General features: G+C 48.7%; 1 protein-coding gene across 2 annotated transcripts in view; it reads right to left on the bottom strand.

Annotated features, from left to right (window-relative positions):
• Nucleotides 1-23,554, bottom strand: part of CPLANE2 (ciliogenesis and planar polarity effector complex subunit 2) — a 196,046-nt gene that overhangs the window by 7,599 nt on the left and 164,893 nt on the right. The window contains exon 6 of one of the 2 annotated variants that reach the window (XR_011268679.1): nucleotides 13,411-13,767. Coding sequence is in view for 1 of the 2 variants with exons in the window: in XM_069611108.1 (XP_069467209.1) it covers nucleotides 13,503-13,767 (265 nt within the window). In the remaining variant the exon portion in view is untranslated. Of the gene's footprint in view, nucleotides 1-13,097; nucleotides 13,768-23,554 lie in introns of those variants that run through there. The other variant, XM_069611108.1, reaches the window with a different exon arrangement.

Raw genomic sequence — 23,554 nt, 5'->3', positions numbered from 1 at the left:
AAGGAAAGAACCCTCCTGCGTCCTCACACCCTCTGGTTTATCAATCGTCAAGCTGCACCACTACTAATTGGCCACTTCTGACAAAGCTTATATATCTGCCATTTCTTTGATGGTGTTACCAGAAGGGTCAGTCTTGTGATGTAAGTGTTGTTGCCATTGTGGCGGTATTACCGCCAACAGTTAGGGAGCAAGCCGGAGCTGATCAGTGCTGGATTCACCAGCGCTTTTATTTGCAGATGCCTGTTAGTCGGCGCTGGCGTTTCTGGCGATGGTGGTCCGCCTCATGCGTAGTTTGCCAGTCTCGTAAAAGTGCAGGTTTCCATTGTTACTGCCACTTTACCGGACCGGCAAGCTTGGAATGAGACCCAATATCTTGTAACACCATTTTCATTGTAACTAAACTAGCTCTGTGATACCTACAGGGCTGGGTGCTATCAACAAATGTCATAAATAAATAAATATATAGCACACATTTAAATACAATTATAATTCCAAGCAAAGTTGGTACTCATTTATCAACCTTGAAAAATGGAAGGCTGAGTTGGCATTGCCTGGACTCGAACATGCAGATCACACACAGATTGCAGCAGCGAGCTCGCAACCCGCTGAGCTATCGTACCACTCTGCTATTTATAATGCAATGCCACAATAAGAAAACATATCAAAAACTGGCTGCACAATGTAGGCTGTAACTTTATTTTCAAGGCAAAACTCAATGATGCCTACTTATGGATATTTAATTGTGATCATAAGTAGATGAAAGAAAATGATAGCCCCAGATGACTGAGAAAAAAAACAATACCACTGGGTGGATACTTCTTGGCTATACTCCAGGTACCCTACACCCATACTGCAACCACAACTGATACTTTCAATGGTATATAGGCCTTTAGTTTTTGGAGTTTTCTAATAGAAATACTGTGCTTTTGTATATATTAGATCACAATTTCTTTAAGTTCGATAACTTAACACTTGTTAAGTTAAAACATATATTGGCTTTCCTTTTCTTTGAATTGCATGTCGCCCTAACATCACTATGCCCCATAATCCCGCCTAGTCTATGGTATACATTACCCCACTCTCAAGTCAATTCATTTTCATAAAAAAACATTTCAAAGGGGAGACATACACCTCACCCCTTTGCCGCTTTTCCTTTCCCCCAGTGACCATAAGGCATGTTCCTCTTTCTATGTTTAATTAAAGGGGGAAACCCTCATGTTACCAGCGCAATCTTCTGACCCATTTCTCATTTTTTTTTTTATTTGCTTCTTTTTTCATACTTTTTTGTAAAACGTTTCTGTTTTCCAACTTATATTTACATATCTAAACAATTGAAATAATGTTTTCGAATTTAGTAGCAGATATCCTTCCCATGGCCTCTCAAAGGCTTTATTTTTCAAGAGAAAAGAAAAGGGTGTGGACAAAAATATTCCCAGTGCGGGTTATAGTTCTGCAGACTGCACAAGCAACACAATTAGCGCTTTGCAGAGTTGCACATTTGTACACACCACCATAAATATGCCTACAATGAATTGGTAGGCTAAAGTAGAGAATCTCCCCTTCAATACTTATGCACTGAGACCACAGCCGAGACAGTAGACGCCACTTGGCTTCCAGTTTACAAAGGTCACCGTTCCATATATCACCCATGTAGTTTTTCCTATTGGCACACCAATCAGCAAGCCCAGAGAAAACATTGAGTTTTCGCCCAATCACATGATTCTTTTGAGGACAAACACGTTTTCTCCAATGTCTGAATTTCTTAACTTGTCTGCGTCAATCACGTTTCCTTTGGTATACCAATTGTGCAGCTACGAGGAATATTTGTTCAAAAAGTGTCCAACATGAAGACGGAATCCCATTCGGATTTAATTTAGACGTGGTAAAGTTAATGGTTGAAGAACTTCAAACCTTTAAACTATTTAAATATATAACTTAAAAATTCATAGTACAAGACATGTCTCCACAGCCTCAATCAATTGTTTGTAAAATGGCCAATCTCTCAATATAGCAATTCGCATAAAAAAACGACGGGCTCCCGCGCCCTACAACGGAGGGCCCCTCGGCGGGGGCCCCCCTTAGTGACGATTCCCTCAGGCGGCCCGGCGGGAAGGGGAGTCGAGGGGGTGGGGGAGGCGGCGTGAAGGAAGCATCCCCCACCTCGGGGGGGGGGGGGCGGGGCAATGACGCCACTCTAGCGCGCGGGCCCGCGCGCCGCAGCCTGGGCGCTATAAAAAAGCCCGGGAAACCCAGTTGGGCCTCTTCCGTGGCTACCATCAGCTGAAATTGCGTGCTGCGGTGTGAGGCGAGGAGGTTTCCAGCATCGTTCAGGATTGCGGTGTCCAGTCCAGTGGTGTCCAGTCTGGTGGTTCCTGTGTCGGGGGCTTTGCAGTTCCAGTCGAAGGACGGTCGGCGGCAGAAGGGAGAGACAGTAGGTAGGGGCCAAGGGAGACTCATGAATTTGTATTGTGATGGTGGGGGGTGGGGCGCACGGTCGGGCCTAAGCTTGGGGGGGCCCAAGGTTCCCAGGCGGCGCTCACGCGCGCGGGTCAGTAGGGAAGGTTGATAGCACCGGGTCTTTCGCCCAGCATGGCAGGCCGACAGCAGAAGGGCCACATATTGGATGGGAGACGCATGAGGGCACTGCTACTCAGTTTAGGTGGTGGGGGGGAGGCAGGGCATGCAGGGCCGCGAGTTAAGGGCAGGGAGGGCACAACCGCGGCTAGCGGACATGGGGGTGTGACCAAATATCTGCGCACGACGCTCATGGTTTGTCATAAGACTACCGCTGACCGACAGCAATTGCATGGCAGATCCGCGCTCGGAGCGTTTCACTAAGCTCAGCTTGCGTGCTCTCGATCAAAAAAGCGAGCAGGGGGCTACGCGTCCATACAAGGTTTTTGAAACATCTAATTATCCGGAGGCAGCGCGGGATGGGTTACAGCTTGGGTTAACGTCGTATGCTTGGCATGGTGCGGAGGGTAGGTGTCCGGCTGCATCGTGCCTAAAGGTTGTTAATGCAAATGGGGGAAGGCAGGGAGTCACCGCGAGGTTCGGAGCAGTATACTTGGCATACAAGGGGTTGGAGTGTAACTAGGTCGGGGGTGTATTACGGGGAAACAGACAACTTGGCTGCTATTTTGAATGTAAATGTGGAGTTAAGGAAGGCTAAGCAAAGGGGGGGCCCGGTACATGCGCGGGGGGGGGGGGGGCACGGGGGCCCGTCGAAGGTGCAGGGTTTGCTTCCTGATTTTCTGATCCAATCCGTTTTACAGAGCAAATATTGTATATACCGTTTACACCCCCGGAATGTAGTCATGGCGCATGAATGGTGAAAACAGCTGGCAGGGATGGGTTTTGAGACTACAACCCCCAGAATGCAGTGGAGCGACACAGATTGTTACATCGCGCTTGATGCAAACGCAAGGGACATGCAATATTCGGACACAACATAGACTAAAGGCAACCTGTTTCATGGCCATTAATGCATGGGCGCCTTTGGTGGGATACGGTTTATAAAAAATAAAAAAATCGCTTAGTTTCAGGGTGGGTGAAGGCACATTAAGGGAACCGGGGTTCGCCCAGTGCTATTGGGGGGGGGGGGGGTTATCATGGTGCTTTTAGTAGGGCTTGGGTAGCGAAACGGGGAGCGTCGCGGACATCAACAAGGTATCAGAGGGCCCAGCATGGTATGGGGAATGGAGAGCGGTTGCAGGGCGCAGGTGGTGCCAGGAAGAGTTTATTTCAATTGTTTGTTTGCGAAAGGGGGGGGGGCTTTGAACAGTGGGGATCGCGCTGGCTCAAAGGGGTTGCAGTACAAGTTTAACTAACGTCGCATATCAAGGTTTACAGGGAGGTGAATGCATTACTGCTCCGTGCGCTGGGAGGGCACTGTTAATATTAGTATGTAATTGAAACACCAGATGTGGGTGCGTGGTGCATGATGACGGAGGGGCGGGAGTTTGGAACGTGGGGTCCACGAAAGTCTGTGGGGGTGGTGAGCATCGCGCTGTGGGTTAGTGGATTGGGTTTCCCAGACATGGCCGACGGGGTCGGAGCACAAGTGGCTACGGGGCGTGCAGTGCATTGGCTGCCACATGTCCGAACTTGGCGGACGGTGTTTTCGGTTGGAAGGTGGGTCAGAGTTAGGTTTTGCGCCTGGGCGCACGAGGAATACTGGCTATGGGTGGTGCGAAACCGGGCGCTAGTTGCAGACGAAAAGGGGAATAGCATGGGTTATTAAGTGCGTTCCCGCAGGGTCCCGGGTGGCGTTTAATTCGTTTTTGCTACCACTAACGGCAAGGGAGTCAGAGAGGGGGCGGGGCTCGTTTCCAAGTTTGGCAACAACCATCGGTTTGGGCTTGGGGTTGGCGGCAAGGTGGTAGTGTCGAGCTATCAATATGCATCCTCTCATGCTGAACTTGTGGGCGGGGGGCGTGCGGTTGCGTGCGCTGCGTGGGCGAGGTTGAGGGCAGTGCGACTCGAGTGTTGGCGTGTTTAAAAGGGGGCAAGAAGGGTTGCCATACCAGGCTCTGCATGCCGTGTCACGTTGGAAGGCAGGATGGGGATGGCGGGGGGCTCGGAAGGGAAACGGGGGAACCCCGACAGAGGGGCCAAAGAAGGAAGGGGTGACACCAGTGTGGAATGATAATGGGTTCTTGCCGGGGGGGGGGGTTGCAATGTATGGTAGTGTAGAATGATGGCCAGGCTGACTGACTGAGGCACTGTGGGGTCTGTATTAAACAATGCCGTTGGGTCCACGGCAACAAAGCCCACCATTTGAGTCCAGGGGCCACTGGTCCCCCGTGGAAGCAAAACGACACTAAGCAGCACAGGAGTAATCCGGGGGCCCTAATAGGAACTGCGGGGTCCTAGCACGTACCGCTTAGGGGACGACCGCAGGATGCTGCAGCAACCACACTTCAATAGCGCAATGGCCTAGAGCGCGGGCAAAACCATGGCGAAGGTAGGGTGAGCAAGCCTGATCCCCCTCTCTCGCTGGCAGGAGAGGGGTGCTCCGGCGGGCGTGGGTAGGAGGGGCGAAGGGAGGGGGGGGGTTTGTAACAGGGGCAGATGACGCGCACCCTGACAGGGGGTAAAAGGAAGGGGGGGTGGGTTAAAGGCAAGAGGCTGGCGTAACAAGGAGGGGCAAAGGGGGGGCTTCAGGAGAAGTGGGCACTAACGGGGCGGGTACAGAAGGGAGGGTGGCTCTCCGGGAGGCAGGGGAATCGGGGAGGTACAAAAAAAAAAAAAAAAAAAAAGCAAAACAAGTATATGCCCACCGGGGGGGGGGGCTTATCAGTAGTGTGGAGGGGCGGGGGCCGCCCAGTTTTGGGCAGCCAGGGCCAGAGCTGCGGGTGTGCCGAATAAAAAAAAAAAAAAAAAAAAAAAAAAAAAGGCTCACTGACAGGGCGGGGTCACCTAAAAGGGGCAAGGCAAAGGCGTTGCCGTTTTCCCAGAGCTTACCACAATTTCTTTCATCCTTCAGGTCATACAGGGCGGTGAAGGTTTGTCTGCACCAGGCTGAATCGCAGCTGATAAAGGGACGGTTGTGGAGCCAAAGGTAATAGGGCCAGAGAGCAGTGCAAGGCTAGGCCGTCGGACGCAGCCAGGGCATAAGGCGGGGAGGGGGGGCGGAGGGTTCACTTTACCAGCACGATGTGACACCCTAATTGTTTCCCGCAGGTCGCCATGTCCTACTCACAAGGTCCGGATATGGAAATAATCGCAGACTTGGACGAAGGGACAGTAGATGTAGAGACAGCCCTTTCGCCATCGCAGGGGCAGACCATGAACGCCGAGGCCTGGGCAACATTTTCAGTGCTCGCAAAATCAGTAGGGTGGGAAGCGGCAATGATCAAGATGGGGGCCCCCCAGCCGGCGGGCGACACGATTACCACGCAAGCAAGCATTTCGCCTTCGCCCAATAACAGCTCAGACTCCCAGTCTTCGCCCGGTGCGGGAGAGTCGTCGGGCTCGCGCAAGAGACAAGCAAAAATGAGCGGGGGCCCCAGGGGTAGAAAGACCAAGAAGGAGTTGGAGGAGGATTTGGCCGCACTGACAGCCTTGGTGGCTGAAGGAAGGGATAGGGAGGCGTCAACATCACTGGCTGGTGACCGCCTTAACAGAACGGGGAACCAGCCCCCTAGGGGCGAGGCTCAAGAGGTTGCCGGGCTAAGCAGGCGTTTTGGGGCTCCGCTGGCAAAGGCCCGCAACCTGGAGGGTGAGTTGGACTGGGGCGAAAAAATGGACATGATAATGGAGGTGTTGCGTGGGGGCAATGCCCTGGCCCAAGGGAAGGAGTCAACCGCAGAGGGCGGGGCGACAGGCCCCAGCAGGGTGTGGGCAGCCGGGGGGAAACCCTCAGCAAAAATCGGTGGCGTCGGGGTGAAGGGACTAGGCCAGGGGGACCAGCTAAGTGCGACCATCCCGCAATGCCCAACACGCCGCCAGGTAGGGTCGTAGAGGGGCTCCCGGCAATCACGGAAAACAACTATTGGTGCTGGCACATACCAGATTGTGTTCAAAAGGAAATTGCGAAGGGGAGATTCATTGACACCTTTTCGCTACTAGAACATGAGACAAAAGGTTACGATACCCTGCAGGCGAGTGGGAGCAGGGAGGTGGTGAAGGCTAGGAAAAGGGTGAGGCCGGAGGAGAACTTGCAAAATTGGCTGGCGGGCTTCAGAATCTTGGCGCAGATAATAGTACAGAGCAAGCCAGAGCAAGGGCCAGCGCTATACAATTACAGTCGGTGCGTGATGGAGGAGCACAGGAGGTGGGGAGGAACAGCATGGCTTTTGAGGGACCAGAGGTTCAGGAAAAGAATGGAGATTGACCCCAACCTAAAATGGGAACACAAACTGGTGGAAGATTGGTTGGACCCTCGGCAGGTGTCAGCGGAAAGCCTCATCACAATGGGCGTTAGCATTACAGGGCCAGTTTTGGGAGTCTCGCGCTCAGCACAGCAATCCTTGCCAGCCACATCAAGGATGGAGTGTAAGGAGTTTTCACAGACAGAGGCCGCCGCAAGGTCAGGAGGCGGGAGGGGGATGCAAAGTGCGCAGCCTGGAAGCTTCAGAGGAGGGAGAGGGGGTCCAGGCACACAGGGGCCGGCGCGCCCCGCTCACCCGTGCAGATACTTTAATGAAGGCTACTGCAGTTGGGTGCCCAACTGCCGCTTTAAGCATGAATGTTCCACATGTGGCAGCATGGGACATGCAGCAAAATTTTGCAGAACATTGGGATCTGGCCACAATCGGTGGCCACACAAGGAGGGAGGGAGGCCTAACTTGTAACCTTTGTGCAGCTATGTGACTGCATGCCATTGTCCAGGTCTTGTTATTGTGTCTGAACTAATAAAAATGTATCTCTCTTCAAGGTGGCACAGCCAGTGTTTCGTGGGACTTGCGGGAGCACAACACATACCCGAACCTCGGCGCATGGGGGCCCCCGACACTATGGTAATAATCAGCAATGGAGTGGCATGATAGGGGTTGGAGGGCATCCAGGAAGGGGCGGTGGCAACGGGAGAAACCCATTATTGGGCGGTGATCGCCCCACATATGTCGCAACAGAATGTTTTGCCCGGAAGGGGGGGGGACCTAGTCTCAAAGGGACCATCCCCCATCGTAATACGGAAACTCCTGCCCTGGCTAGCACGCTACCCCCTGCTACGGGAGAGGAACATCTTATTGGAGGGGTTCACTAGCGGCTTTTTAATTCCGTATGAAGGGCCCCTGTTGCCACGCTCAGCGGAAAACTTAAAATCAGCCAAGGCTTTCCCAGAGGTGGTACGGGAGAAGATAAGGAAAGAGCTAAGTTTGGGCAGGGTGGCAGGCCCATACGAGTCCCCGCCCCTTGATAACCTCATAGTGTCCCCATTGGGAGTGGTGCCAAAGAAGGAACAAGGGAAACACCGCCTGATACATAATTTGTCGCACCCCAAGGGCAATTCAGTGAACGACTGGCTGGACGAAAGGGTATGCGCCGTGTCATATTCGTCCTTTGATCAAGCGGTGGAGGGGGCGAGGGTGCTGGGGAGGGGCGCGTTGTTGGCCAAAGTAGACATAGAGGCAGCGTTTAGATTGCTTCCGGTGCACCCTGACAGTTTTCACCTGTTGGGGTTTCAGTTTGAAGGAGGCATGTGGACAAATGCATGCCGATGGGCTGCAGCATATTGTGTGCCTACTTCGAAACATTCAGTACATTCCTGGAATGGGCATTACATGAGGTGGAGAACAGGGGGGTCAAAACCCATTATTTGGACGATTTTTTGTTCATTGGGAAACGGGGCACGGACACTTGCAGCTCATTACTGAACAAATTCATCGGTTTAGCCGCTGAATTAGGGGTACCGCTGGCAGCAGGGAAGACGGAGGGCCCCTGCACCCGCTTAACCTACCTGGGCATTGAGATTGACACAACCGAAGGTCTATGCAGGCTGCCTCAAGAGAAGGTAGCGGAATGCATTGCCCACATAGACAGAGTGTTGAGTAGCCACAGGGCCTCGTTGAAAGTTATTCAGTCACTGATTGGTAGGTTGAATTTTGCGGGTAGGGTCATCCCGGCCGGGCGGTGTTTGCAAGGCGGTTAACGGCAGCTGCAGGGCGGGGCTCCAAAGGTTGGCACATGATACGCTTGGGCGCCGGTATAAGGGACGACTTGCGCATGTGGAAGGGCTTCCTGGCAGACTTCAATGGGGTACGCTTGTGGAGGGCCCCCTGGGTTACGCTTAATGAGCTTCAGCTATTCACAGACGCAAGTGGCAGGCACGGGTTTGGGGTGATTCTGGGTGCGCAATGGTGCAGGGCGGACTGGCCTAGCGCCTGGAGCAAGAAGGGATGGTGCAGAAACATCAATGTGCTTGAATTGTTTCCCATTATAGTGGCACTGCACCTCTGGCCCAGAGAACTAGCCAACAAACGTTTAACTGTATGGTCTGATAATATGGCAGTGGTGGTGGGTATAAATACACAGGTGGCATATTGCCCAGCAACCCTGAGCCTGCTGCGCCACCTGGTGAGGATAAGCCTGAGTATTAACACAGAGATGGGGGCACGGCACATCCCGGGTGTCTCTAACACTGTAGCGGATGCACTTTCTCGTTCGCAGATGGGTCGATTCCGCAAAGCTCTTCCAGGGGCGGACAAGGACATGGTACCGTTCAACAGCGAGTGGTGGAGCCTAGTGTCCTGGAGACGGGTATGAGGGCATTGGCAGCCAGGGCACTTTCGGGGGGGTCAAGGGACAGATACAGCAGGGGTTTCAAGACCTTTTTGGAAATCACGGGGGACAGTGACCAGGAGCAAGGTGAAGCCAGGGTACAACAATTTATACTATGGGCCAAGGGGAACAACAAGTCCAAATCATGGCTCGCAGGGCACTTATGCGCAGTTGCTTTCCACAGCCAGTTAGCAGGCCGCAGCAACCCGACCAAGGGCTTCCTAGTCAGGGCAGCTTTGAGAGGATGGGACAGGGATGCGCCCCCCAGCAAGGATGACAGGCGACCTATCCATTTTGAACTGTTGAAAATGATGCTCACCCGGGTCAACCGAATATGCTACTCCCCTTATGAGTGCACCCTGTTCAAGGCATGCTTCACGCTAGCATTCTTCAGGGCCCTGCGCCCTAGTGAATTGATCGCCCGCTCCAAGCACGATCAGGAATGCAAGGCATTGCAAAGGGGAGACATAAGCATCTCAGAGGGATCACTGAGGGTGAAGATAAGGAGATCTAAGACGGATCAGAGGGGTTTAGGAAGAAACCTGGTACTGGGATGTCTGGGGACAGGAGAATATTGCCCTGCCATGACCATGAGTGCATTTTTGGAGTCCAGGAAAAGGGGCCCAGGGTACTTGTTCATACATGAGGATGGCTCCCCCTTTACGCAGTTCCAATTCCGGAAGGTTATGGCTTTGGTCCTAGCCGACATCAAAGGGATCAATGGGCACTACACGCCCCACTCGTTCCGAATAGGGGCGGCTTCGACAGCATTCCAAGAAGGGATGGGTGGGGAGAACATAAAGAGAATTGGGAGGTGGGATTCGGACAAGTACAAACTCTACATAAGGCCGGAATGGGTATAAGGGCAGAGGGCCTTAGGGGGGAGGGGGCGGGGGAGGGCGGCCAAAGAAGCCAGGGGATGTGCAAGGAATGGGACAACTCACCAACCCGCAACATTAATTTCTCCACAGATCGCAATATGGTGTGGGTCATCGGACACTCGTTTGTGGCCCGGGCAGCAAGGGGCGCGGAGAAGGAGTACAATGATTTACATATGGGTTTTGTGCGGACCCGAATTTGTTGGTTAGCGAAAGGAGGGATGAGATGGGACGAGTTGTGGGGGGTGCTGGATGATGGCCGGGGGCGGCATGGCCGCCCTGACATAATAGTGATCCACTTGGGGGGAAACGACCTGGTGGCAAGGGGGAGAAGGGGGCTATTGGCGGGAATGAGGGCCGGGCTCACTCAGATGGGGAACAGCTTCCGGGGCACGGCATTGGCATGGTCAGAGATAGTACCAAGGCAGGCTTGGAGGGGGGCGCATTCGCAAAGGGGCGTCGAGGAATCTAGGAAAAAACTGAATGCAAAAATGGGAAAATTTCTGATCAGCAGGGGCCTGGGCTGGGTCAAACATGCCTTGATTAGTTTGAAAACTCCGGGTTGCTTTGGGGAAGATAAAGTGCACTTATCTGAGGTGGGGGTAAAGGTGATGATGGCTAACTGGAAGGATGCTTTGGAAGGGTTGGGTTGCAAATAAACCACTGGCAGAGGCCTAAGGGGGGGGGGAGAAGGTGTCTATTTAGGCACTACCAACTAAGAAAGGCCGTTAGTTGGCCCGAAACGCCCCCTCCCCAATGGGGGGGGCCTCCGGTAAGACGGCGGGACGGAACGGTCAAGGGAAGACCTCATTTCGGCACGCCACTGCCAGGTCAGTTGGCCCTCCTGCAATGGAGTACGGAACAAGATCAAGCAAACCGGAAGCACGCCGCCAGGGAAGGCTGCGGCACAATTCAGCACGCCACTGGTTCAATCCGGAAGGCCAGGTTGTCCGTTACGAATGGAATGTTTGGGGGTAAATGTTATGGCAGGGTAATGGGGGTGTCACAGGCGACCAGGTGCATGAGGGGGAACTCACTGCGGCCGGTGACCCGCTGTGAGTCATGGCTGAGACACCGGTCGCAGCAACAGGTCTCTTGCAGACAAGCCCAGCGGATGTTACCTGGTGTTCCCGTTAGAAAGCACTGGCGGATACCGCAAGGGGAACTGCACAGCCAATAGTTTATTACGAACGGCGCCCAGGAGTATTAGACTCAGGGGAGGCCCATGTTAATGGGGAGGGATAGGGGGCTTGGAAGACCTTCCAACTCCAAAAGTGGGCGGGGAAAATGGGAAGTGCATCGTGGGAAACGAAAAACGGAGAGCAACAAGGAAGTCAGCAAAGGGGGGGGGAGAATCGAAAGATTTCACAGTAAACGGGGCTCCGGCAAGTAGTTTCGAAACGACGGGGAAGGGGGGGGTTCAAGAGATGGGGGGCACTCGTGAGTGGCCTCTCCAGTTGAGCTAAAAGAAACACTTGGGAGGGGGGGCCCTGGAATGCGGGGGTAGGGGCCAGGAGGAGCAGGGGGGATAGTTTGGGAGGACACTTCTTTAGCGAAAGGCAGGGAAAGACGGTGGGGAATAGAAGGTGGTTGGTTGAGCTCGGGGGGGTTTGATAGCGCGGGATGGATGGGGCTCTGGTGGACAGGAGGGTGCTATGGGGAAGAGGGGCCGGAGGGGAGGGGACAATCCAGGCGGGGAGAGCTAGGGCAGCCCAGGGTCTTGGCGGAAGGGGGAGGGGTGCTCCATAGCAGGAGGGGCCAAGGGAAGACCTTTTTGGGGGAGAGAAGTTTAACAAAGATCAGCAAACCCACCAGGGAAAAGGGGGTTTTGGAATCCAGGGGTCAGGGAGCAAAAAGGGGAAAGGAGACCGGAACGCATCCTTTAGAAGGAGCCGGAGCGGAAAGAAAAGAAAAATTAATGTAAGACATGGAAGGGAAAATTGCACGTAAATGGTGAGGGGGAAAGTGAAATGGAAAGTAAAAATGTAAATGTGAAATGTGTAATGTGAAATGGCCAAAGGGTAGAGAGGGACTGCTGAGGAAGGGGCTGGGCGCCTGGGTCGGGTCCTTAAAGGACCCGAAGGGGCGGGGGGGGGGGGAAGCTGCATTGTCTCAGCGCAGAATCCGGAGTTAAAACGGAACACCTGTAAGCTAACTCCTAACTTTATGAATGTAATAAAGTTTGCTGTGGGAATTTTTCTCCCACTCATCCAACTGGTCATGCCTCTCATTTGGGACGTAAGGAAGGGGGCTCCGTGGGAGGAGGTTAGACATGAAGGAGTGCGTGAGTATGAATGGGCGACTGGGGGTGGGGGGGGCAATTAAGCACAAGATGGCTGCCGCCGGGCCACCCCGCTGAGGGTGTCGGCGCTACGACGGCGGCCATTTTTCGCACCTTACGGGTAACTTGCAAATGTAATCATCACAGAGCCTTGTGTGACACAGCATATAAAGTTCTTCGGGTGAAAGCATGCCATCCACATGATTTGTGTAGAGCAGCGGTTTGCAACCAGTTGCTCTTCAGATGTTTTGGACTAGGACTCCAGTGATGCCTCTCCGTTGACCATGCTTGCAAGGGCTGATGGGAGTTGTAGTCAACAGCACTTGCAAACATCAGCGAAAGGTAGGTATACAGTATGTGGAACGTGCATGTGTCAAACTGCAACCATCAAGTGCTGTGCTAGTGCAACCGTTTTCTAGCATTGGCTAAATAACACTGGATTGGGGCAAGACACAGCAGCAGATGGCCACATTGGGAGAGCCTCTGTTCACATACAGCCACAAGCACTGCCAAAGTGGAAAGCACAGGAACCACAGTGTGGCATATATATTGCATCGTTACTTCTACGGACCGTGGACGGCAACCGCTAGAAGTGCAATTGCTGCACTAATTTCTCCTGCATGTGCCCTGCCCTCCACATGTTGATAGAAGCAGCATGAGGCTTCCCAGTTCATCCGTTTCCATACTTAGAAAGCAAGCACAGACACACCCAGGAGGTTTTAAAACACTGCATTAACACACATCCCCTCCTTTCCCCCTTAAATGGTTCTATGAGAGAGTTAGTCTCATTCCTGATAAAAGAAATGGAAAAAAACATGTTCTCACAAGAAACAACTCGCCCTCCAAACGTGTATCCAGCCTGCAGCACTGCAAGTTTACAAAATGACATACGTTTTGGCAAAGAGCTGTTGTAACATGTGCCATCCCATGCACAACGCACCCCCTTAGCGTAGGCAGAGTACCCCTTAAAAGCAAAATCCAATGGGACTATTATGTTTGTATTAGGAGTTCCTCTTGGATTTGCACCTTCGAATCATGCCGGGAAGCAAAGGGACCACCCCTGCTGGAGCCTCGTCACCACTTGTCCTCATGTTGGAATGTCTGCGTCCAGAAGGTTCTTAGAAATACAACGTTTCCTCTTGTGGCGCTTGGATTTCGGGCCCCACCAACCCTGCCATCAGCTGGTCCTGGTGCCAGAGGTGCTCTGCAAGTCCATTCAGAACATGTGATACATCAGCCAGTCCAGCTCTGCCGTCTAACGTCTGTCCATCGGAAAGACGGGGCCCATTCACACTCTTCATCCGGAGAAGCGGCAGGCGCCAGGTGCGTTGGAACTCTCCCAGATCGCGTTCTGTCACATCTGCATGCATGTACTGATCAAATCTGAGAAGCCAGTCAAGGAAAGCAATGAAACAACAACTTTCTCTTATCAGTGCACTGCCTCCCCGTTATCCATCCCAGCAATCAAAGACTCCACATATTTATCTACATCCCCACTGCAGTGCTCCCAAACGCCAAACACTCTTCTACACTTGCCACTTTCTGTTGCATCCACCATTTATTTATTTATTTTTGGAATTTGTATAGCGCACCTAACGCGAGGGCATCTAGGCGCTTTTCTTACACCAGATATCAAATGGCATTAAACTGACATTACATATTACAGTTATTTTCATAGTTGCATATTTACATAGCTGTGGCGTTTACATATCACAGCAATAGATAATACAGTTATTTACATAGTTACATACATAGAGATGCGGGGCCTAGTGAGGGATGATGTGTGGGGTTAAGGGCGATTGGGTTTCTGAGGCTGGCTTACTGATTGTAGGGCATGAGTTAGTTACACGATCCCCGTCGCATTAACTTGTTTAGATGGTGTTAGTGAAGAGTCCAAGTAGAAGCCAAGGGTTTTTACTTCTTTGGACACTTTTATAAGGTTGCTGTCTATGTTGAAGGTTTTAAAGGCGTTGTTTAGTTTATTGAAACGAAATGAAGTTCTGTCTTTTCGTCATTTAGGCATAGACCATGGTGGGCCATCCAAGGCCTGGAAGGTTAGATAGATAGCGTTAAGAGTGGCAGAGTCTACGTCATGGGAGCCTTTGATGGGGATGAGGATTTGGGCGTCATCTGCATAGTTTAGTGTAGAGTACCCATTAGTTGGTCAAAAAGTGGTTTTGTAAAAATGTTGTAGAGCTTCGGTGAAACGTATGAACCTTGTGGTACACCACATTTGACCAGGTTGGTTGTGCTTCCGCGCTCAAGGAAAAAAACTCATTGTTCTGTTTGTCAGGAATGATTGTATCCATCGAGTGGCATTTGGGGAGAAATGAGCCGCAGAAGCTAGATATTTGCATAGAACATTGTGGTTGACAAGATCAAATAACTCCAATAATTGCCAACATTTATTTATGAATATAGTGAGTCTAGCCCAATTATTTGTAGTGTTACAAAAGAAAGAAAACCCCAACCTGAAGATGAAGTGAGGAATCCTGCAACGGTATCCCCAATAACCTCTGGATGACGAAGTTCTTCCAGGTCAGTTGGAGTAATTGACTTCCTGCTACCAGAGCGAAATCAAGGGCCAGTGCACATTTTCTTAGCATCAGCAGCAACAAGGGCTGGGATAAAAGCCTCAACTACACAACCACACATTATGACTTTGTGAAAACCTTGGATTTTAGGTTAACACAACATTCTCTCGTTGCCAAACAACGCAGGCATTCAGGTCTACAAGACATTCAAACGTCATTAACAAAGAATCTGTTTGCAATTATGGGCCACCCAACAAGAGAGAAAATGTTGAAGCTAGTATCTTTATTGAAGGGTGCTGGATCTATACCCACGGTCTAAAGAACCGGCATAACAGAAAATGGAATGTGGCTTCAGGTGGAAAATAAGGTGTTGTTGAAAAAGTAGTCGGACACTCCATTCAGACAAATCCATCATGCGTGGACAAAGGGAACCCAACAGAAAAGAATGTCTCCTGTGCAATCGAAGACCAGAAATAAGGGAGAAACACTGAACAAAATAAACAGATGCATATTAAAGATCCAGCTATAATAAATCTGATTATGATCCATCCTCTTTTGTGTAGAGAACAAAAGACAAATACTTTTAAAACTGATTTATCATTCAGGGATGGATCCACTAAGTTGGTAACTGAAGAACAAAAGACAAGGTGGGAGGACATAAAGTGGCCCCAACAGACACACGTAAATAAAGAGATAGGCAATAGAAAAACCTACCAACATGGAAAAACAGTCCAAGAACTCAATGAGGAAAGGCTGCAATGTCAACTCAAGCAAGATAACATCGATAACGCAGAGAAACGAGAAGCACAGGACTTAGTGGAGTCCATTGGTGCAACAAAGTGAACGTCACTCACAAAAGAAATACAGTCATCTTTCAACTCGGTAGATCAAACATACTACTGGTGGCTAGGACTAGAACAGACCTCAAATGCTTCCATTAGCTGGGCTCTTTTATCTTAGAACCACAAGCCCTAAAAAATAAATGAACTGGGATAAATTGCTCATGATGAAGGGGCCATGCAAGGGAGATCCACAGTTTGCCAATTATCTAACTAGAACTACAGAGCTGTGGCTCCAAAACAGTAACAGCCGGAAGAACATGTTGCTAGAAGTGAAGCTGGCACGTCGACAGCATGACAAAGGAAAACCGCCACCCGAAGCTCCAGTGTTAAGTCTACAGAGTCTGCCACACCTGCTAATAGTTTAGAGGGGTCCCATAAGGGGAGTATGAGCCTGTGCAAGGAGTTGTGCAAATTATTCAAGGCCGAGCACATCACACTCAATGTGCTGTGGTGACATGGTACATGAGAAATGAAGAGCGGAGATGGAAGTGGAAGTTATGTTCTTCAGCAGAGGGTCCTGATTCTGAGTGGGTTTGGGAGAATGAAGAAGACGAACTGCGGATTAAAGGGAGAAAAGTTGCTGGAGAACCAATGAGTGAAGAAAAACAGCATGGGACTAAGGCAAGGAAGAGAGTTCAGAGAGGAGGCACAGAAAGCACAGAGGCAGAGAGGTCCCAGAGAGGGGAGACGTGAGATTTCCAAGTCAGATGACTCATCCAGCCCAAGTACAAGACACATTGTGGGAGAAGTTGAATGATGAGATGGGCTTTAGATGTCGTTTTCTAGTTTCCATATAAAGTCCCAGGAAAGATAGAGGGTGGTTGAGCCATTTGTTGACCACTCGAGAAAGAAGTTGAACCATATCATGCATGTTAGGATGTGAAGTTTCATATCAGCCCAAGACTCAGAAAGATAGAAAGAAGGTGAATCATTATTACATGCAGGTAAGACAAGCTGAATCATTTGTTAGATGCTAGGGAATGATGACAATACCGAGCTGAAATCTGAGACAAGCTAAGGAAGAAGTTTAATTATTTATTGCATGCTATGAAAAGGAATGTTTACTGCCCAGCCCACGCCTAAAGAAAGACAGACTGAGCGTTACTCAAGCAAAGTTACTGGGAAAACCAGCCGAGGTACCTCTTTGATCCTGAATGATCAATAGCAGAACCTTTGTCTATACTCTGAACCCAATACAAAATTGCACTGTATTACCTCACCACATGTGGGATGGCATTTGTTTGGGCAGCAAATCGTTACTTATTTAAGTTTGTATTTCAATGCCTCTTATGGGAGGTGGGTACAAACCCAAAAGAACTGATAAGGGGACAAAGACAGAGGGGGTAAAGATAACTGGCGTGCTTGAGGGGTGCATTTTAGCACCCCTCCCGTTTAATTTGTACATAGCAGATATACCAGATATCTTTAGGAGGATGTAAGAAATTACCTCTATGGGTTGGGCATAACCAGTGACCAGTCCTACCATAGTTATCCTGTTACAAACCTCCTGGATGCTGCAGAGTTCTTTGAATCCCCTAGAGTGATACTGTTGGCTGAACGATATGCAAGACAACATAGAGAAGATGAAAAGGGTAATCTTAAGAAGAAGAAAGGCACAAATAAGTGGCATTACCAATAAACCCTGTTAGAAGTGATCAAAGAATTTAGAAACCTCGGCTTCCTGGTCACAATAAAATGATGACAGACAAGCCGGATTTCCATGCAACAATGGCAAGCATACAGGGCTGGCTTTTGAGGAAGCTACTGCTGGAAATGGCAGTGGTTATGCTAATTTGGCCAGTAATGCAAATGTTTCCTCGAACACCCTATTAGGAGCATTGGTCTGGGAGAGGGAGACTGGCTCATAATGCCCGACAAAGTTAGTAAGCATTTTCTGTTGAGATGTGTTGAATTTCATTAATACAAACATTAGTGCAATTCAAATGGAGCGTAGGCCCTCAACTGTGACTTGAGTGCCCGACGCACTGAAGTACATATTCTACCTGCAGCTATGACTGGAGAGACAAAGGACATTGTCTAGCAAGGAGTCTGAAGGTAGTGGATGCGCATTAGACCGCCTAAAATGTCTCTGTTGCTAACAGGGGTACCATCAGATAATATGGATTGGGATGAAAGACTAGAGACACTTCGAGGCATTACGAAACATGCACACACCGATTATGAAAGAGCTTTTTATTGTGATGAGTTGGGAGGCAGCCAAAAAGGCTGTGTCTGGTTATAAATCACTTATCTTCTTTAAAGTGGGGTGGAGGTTTGGCAACTTCCCTCCCACATATGTAAGGTTAGGGCAGGTCAACCTCCTTTGGAATAGAAAAAGGAATACTCTGTTGTATGGTTTTATTAGCTGCCCATTTTATGCCAGAGAATGGAAAATCTACTTGCATGAAAAATGGGACCTGCCTGAGATTGTAACCAATGAGGTGTCTTGCAATGGTTAACAAATGATGCAAATGACACACATTTATATAGTTATAACAGGCGATGAGTTTATGAAAACAATGAATTCATTATTAAACACATTTTAGGCCTGTGGATTCCGTCCCACTCACCTCTGCACCAGTAGTAGCCAACTACATTATGAGTATTATCATCATAACTATCTATGGGTGTATCATACCCAAATGCAATTGGAGAAAAAGAATTTCAGAAATATTGCAACTGCAATACTGTAGATAAAGGTGTCCATAGTAAAGTAAGAGCAGGATGTGCTATGCTACATAGTCCCAATAAGGTTGTCAAAGACCCCAAAAAGGTTGTATTGATAACTTTATAAGCCTAACAAGATTCTTGGATTTAGAATGTTTTACTCTTCACACTGGTTACGTGTACAAGGTTGATTTTGCAATCTATGAATTATACCGGTTTTCTAACTTGAAAAATCTTGACTTGAAAGTTGAGTCCCTCCCCCTGGTCTCTTTTTGTTCGTTCTCCTATTATTTACTTATTGAAAAGACGCAGTCCTAAACTGTTCCCTGATCATGAAGGTTGGAGCTCCTGTACAGTGTGTGCTCAAAAAAGGCATGCAACAGCTCACCCTCTAAATTGGACCCAATGTAGGAGATGGACCTCTTGCATGCTGACCAACAGCATGTACTGAAACCTGACAGTGTCTCACCAACTAGTCCCCAGGGATCTGTCATCCCGGTGGCCAGGACACGGCCATCACTTTTGGATCCAGTTCCTGAGGGTGGACCGGTGAGGGAGGATCACCTGGATGGGGGGTCCTTAGGGAGTTGGGACACTGGAGGGCGAGACACGGTATCCCCTTCCCTGTAACACCTTCATCCCATCCTACCAGGTAGGATATTTAGGGACTCAACCCCCGACCCCTTTTCTGACACAAACACTTTCTCATGGACAACTCCCTGTGAGGGAAAACAGACTATCACCCAAGTTGTATACCTGACATGTACCACTACAATGGTAAAGCAATTAATGATTACACACACCTGACTTCCATCACACCTCCCCACACAGTTAAAAGGTGGAGCATGAAAGCTTCCAAGATGGCAGTTTAATACGAGGCAGAAGACGGTGAGAACGAAGATGATTGCAAGGAGGGAAGTGCCCATGACCTTTTCACTGAAAGACCATATCTTTCATGAGCCTTCGAGGAATAGGAAAAGTAAAGCTGACGAATCCTGCAGTGTGTCGGAGGTATCCAGGGCTCTCCTGCATCGATAATCAAGGTGGGGAGAGGCTTTTGGCGCTGTGGTACGGTCCTTGGCTACAACAAAGCAGCACCAGTGAAGTCAGCACAGCCGGTGAGTTGGGGAGACTGATACCAGACCGGTCTGTGTGAAACCCAAAGTTGCAAGCAGCAACATTGTATAAAGAAAACTGAAGAGAACAGCTTATGTAGCATATGATGGGAGCATTGCAAATATAATTAATACAGAAGAAGAGTGACTGAAGATTGAAGCTAAGATACAATACCGTAGACAGAATGGTCCAGCATCACGCTCTTTCAAAAGTCTCTGTTAGGTATCCAACTAAAAGGTAACGCACGTTAAAAGAAAATGAATTGTGAAATCAAAGTGGTCATGCAACGGGTCAAGCCAAACCATATGCACATTCGAAAGTCTTCGATACTAGATATAAAATTGACATTGGTCCGAGCCCCGCTGAGAGAGACTAATTGTGTGAAAAGGATCTGAGCCCAGCTGAGGGGATCCAGGGTGAACCGTGAGTCACCAGAAAAAGAATATCCTACGAACATTGTATAGAAGGGATCAGAGTCTGGGTGAGGAGGATCCAAAGTGACGAACATTGTGCTAAAGGGATCTGAGCCCGGCTGAGGGGGATCCGGGGTGAATAGTGAATCATCTAAAGTGAATACTTGTGAGAATCTAAAGAGGAAAGCAACTTGTCGTTTATTTGGTTATATCAGGCCCTCGAGGTGAAGCGAGTTTGAGAACAAGGAGACTTGTGTGTTGAAGGCCTTGATGTCATTGCTTGAACTATATCCTTGTGCTAAAGAAGCCAGAGATTGTGCTACGCTGAATGAACCGCCTTATCCCATGGGGAAGGGAGGCCCACAGACTAAACATCCCGACATATCATTTTTGAACACTTCTTTCTTTTCCATAACCTTGTTTCCCACACTATTTGTATTTAGAGGTAAGCATTGGCAATAGTTTATTTTAGTATAGGCCCTTTTATTTTGACACAACACTACTAGGACTGCGTTATTATTATTTGATGGTCGTAGCTTGCTCCCATCTGTAGATTTAGCATGAGATAGTCATTTATCACACCCTTATTTGAAGTTCAATAAACACCCTTGAACTCTAGTCACTTATGTCTGTCTTACTGTTGACGCCATGCCTTCCTTACATACGATAGCGCTAGGATAGGACTGGAATAATCAAAAACTGTTCATACTTTGAAAAAATGTGAGGAGAATAACTGCAAAAGATCCACTGCTACGACTTTCAAAGATTCTTTTGTATTTGAATACTGTATATTGATACTGAATAAATGGTTGTATGTTTTATTAAATAATGATGGTGTTAGTCTACAAATAGCACAGCAGCACTCTTACCTTGCCTCCAGATGCCCTCTCAAGCTGTTTTTTGGTTTACAAAATCCACATGGTAATACTATTAATGAACACGAACAAATTGCCTCAATACATCAGCATATCTTCAAAAAGGGGTACTTCACCAGTTATGGTTCTCAAAAGAATGCTGCTGCTGCATCTGTGAAATGAAAGCCCTGAAACGTGATGCCAGCCACAAAGGAGAACAAAGCAAATCCTTCCCGTTTTGCCAATGTGAATGAGTAATGAGAACTCCTACACTCCTACAGACACTCTCCAGGACCTCTGTGACCCACCAGCTTCTACTGCACAAATATATTAGGATGGGTAGGGAAGGCAGGAGATTTAAGACTAATGATTGCTGCGCCCACCCCCAGTGATAGGGTCCTGCAAATGTGACACAAGAACAAGTTACTTGCCCCTGGTAACGTTCTTTCGAATGAATGTTCCTCCCACGTATTCCTCGTCTTTTGGTATCTCCTTTCCAGCTTCAGCATTTTGTTCGGCAGAGGGTGCTGTGCGTTGATCCCGTTGACTCTATGTCCCTTGAGGGCCTTTGTCTCAAGGTCGATATCATCACCAGTGTATACAGCATGCACAATGCCACTTAGCTTCTAAATCCTCCTTCCTGAGACAAAGATGAATCTAGCCAGTAATATTTTACAAAGGTATGGATGGTAGACGAAGTGGCAGCCGTACAGATACCCCTTTTCGGCACCCCTCTTTGTAGGGCAGAAGATGTTGCCATGCCCCTTGTAGAATGGGCCATTTAGCCTTCTGGAGGGTCCTTCGCAGCTAATCTATAGCTTTCTCCAATTCTCAGAATAATCCATATGGACAGGGTTTGCTTTGTTACTGCTAGTCCTAATTTATGACCCATGTATCCGATGAAAAGCCGATCATCTTGGTGAATCTTCGCCATTCGTGAAATATAGAAACTCAGAGCTCTTCTTGGATCAAGTCTATGTAGCCTCTCCTCTTCCTTTCCAGGATGAGGGGGCGGGTGCAAAGTTGGTAAACTATTTTTGAAGATACATGAAATTCAGAGACTATTTTATGTAGAAACAAAGGCTTTACCTCAAGAACAACTTTGTCTCTATAAAAAGTAGCAAAAGAGGGTTTACAAGATAACACCTACAACTCGCTCACCCTGCGGGCTGATGTTAAAGCTACTAGTAAAATGGTCTTAATGTCAGAGGTTTTCATGGGCAATAATGATGAGGCTCAAAAGGAGCACACAGAAGACATTTTAGAACAAGATTCAAATCACAAACCGGGACTTGAAAGGAGTTGGGGGAAACAAGTTGGTGAGCCCCTTAAGAAATTGTATGATTAAAGGAATTTTAAAGTATGACATTTAAGGTACAAGGTGTCTGTTCACTCCCCCTCCCCAACCTTGCAAATGTACTTCTGGGATTAAAAGTAGGGCTGAGTGCAGTGTGGCCAGCGAACAATAGCCCAGCCATGATGGTGGGAGGTGCAAGTATTCCTGTTGGCTGCACACCCAGTAGTAATCCATCACTGCCGCCATGCCTTTCTTGAGATCAGGAATGAGCATAGTCTTGTTGCAATGTTCATTTGTCCCTACAGATACTGTTCCGGCACTGTAAAAAACAATTCCTCTCTGTGTACTCTCCACCAGTTTCTACATTGCTACAATCCATGTTAGCTTTGTGATATGTTTAGTCCAGAACGGTGCGCACACTGCTTCCACTCATGCTAGAATCCCTTCTTTGTATCCTATTAGACCCTCTGCCATGCAGCTTACAGTTGTTTTTTGACATGTGTTATTTGTATATTTCAGTCCTTGTACCACCAAGTAGGGTCTCTTCATGCATTTGCCACCTTTCGTATTTGTGCCGCATTGCATGCTGTCCAGATCAACAAGTTCGAGCCTTACATTGTGTGCCTGGAAAAGGCCCCTGAGCCTACATAGCACAAGATGTACTAGGCATTGCGCCTCCAGAATTGGTACTTCTTTTGGCACTAGGACCTTGGGTGCCCAAGACGCATGTGGTATCGACCAACACACATAACAGCTGCCATTCACTTTGTTTCTCCCCACCAAGCTCATGTCTGTATACCAACTGTTAGACATCGTACTTTGCGCTTTGTGCTTGTCTCTTTGTACGTTTGGGGGCACCTATATATCCTTTGATAACATCAGCATCATTATTTACAGTAGTAGGAGTCGTGTTATAAAAAGAAGTGCGAACTCTGGGAAATAGTAGGTACCTAGAAACATATTCTAGCAATCTGATGCGAGGGGGTGGAGTCTTACTGTGCTTAGAATTGCTAACCTGTTGTTGCATAAGGGTGGGCCCTGTGGACAATACATATTCAGTTCCATTTAAGTGGTGTTCAGTTTTGTTGAAGTAGAGGTCATGTGACCCATTATTTACAGTGATATTAAAATATCCTTCTCCATCCCCACAGCCCCCTCTTACATATGTCCCCTTAACATAAAAGACACTCCTAAATAAATCCCTAAACCAAACATTGACATTGCAAATATACCCACTATAAAATGCATTGCACACATATATGAGTATGAAAACCTAGGCATAATACTATAATTACAAGTCTTTCTAAAATATAAAGAGTGATTTGAGAGCGCTGGTTCCATATTCTGGACAACCTAAAATGCAAAATATATGCACACAATGAGAGAGAGAGAGAGAGAGAGAGAGAGCGCAAGTAGCACTCTCCTTTGTAAACGTAACATTTGTAGC

Source organism: Ambystoma mexicanum, chromosome 8 (assembly GCF_040938575.1).
Source record: "Ambystoma mexicanum isolate Mex_15411 chromosome 8, UKY_AmexF1_1, whole genome shotgun sequence".
In the NCBI taxonomy this organism is placed as follows: domain Eukaryota; kingdom Metazoa; phylum Chordata; class Amphibia; order Caudata; family Ambystomatidae; genus Ambystoma; species Ambystoma mexicanum.
Note: the sequence above shows the minus strand (reverse complement) of the source record. Positions and strands in the feature narration are given on the sequence as shown.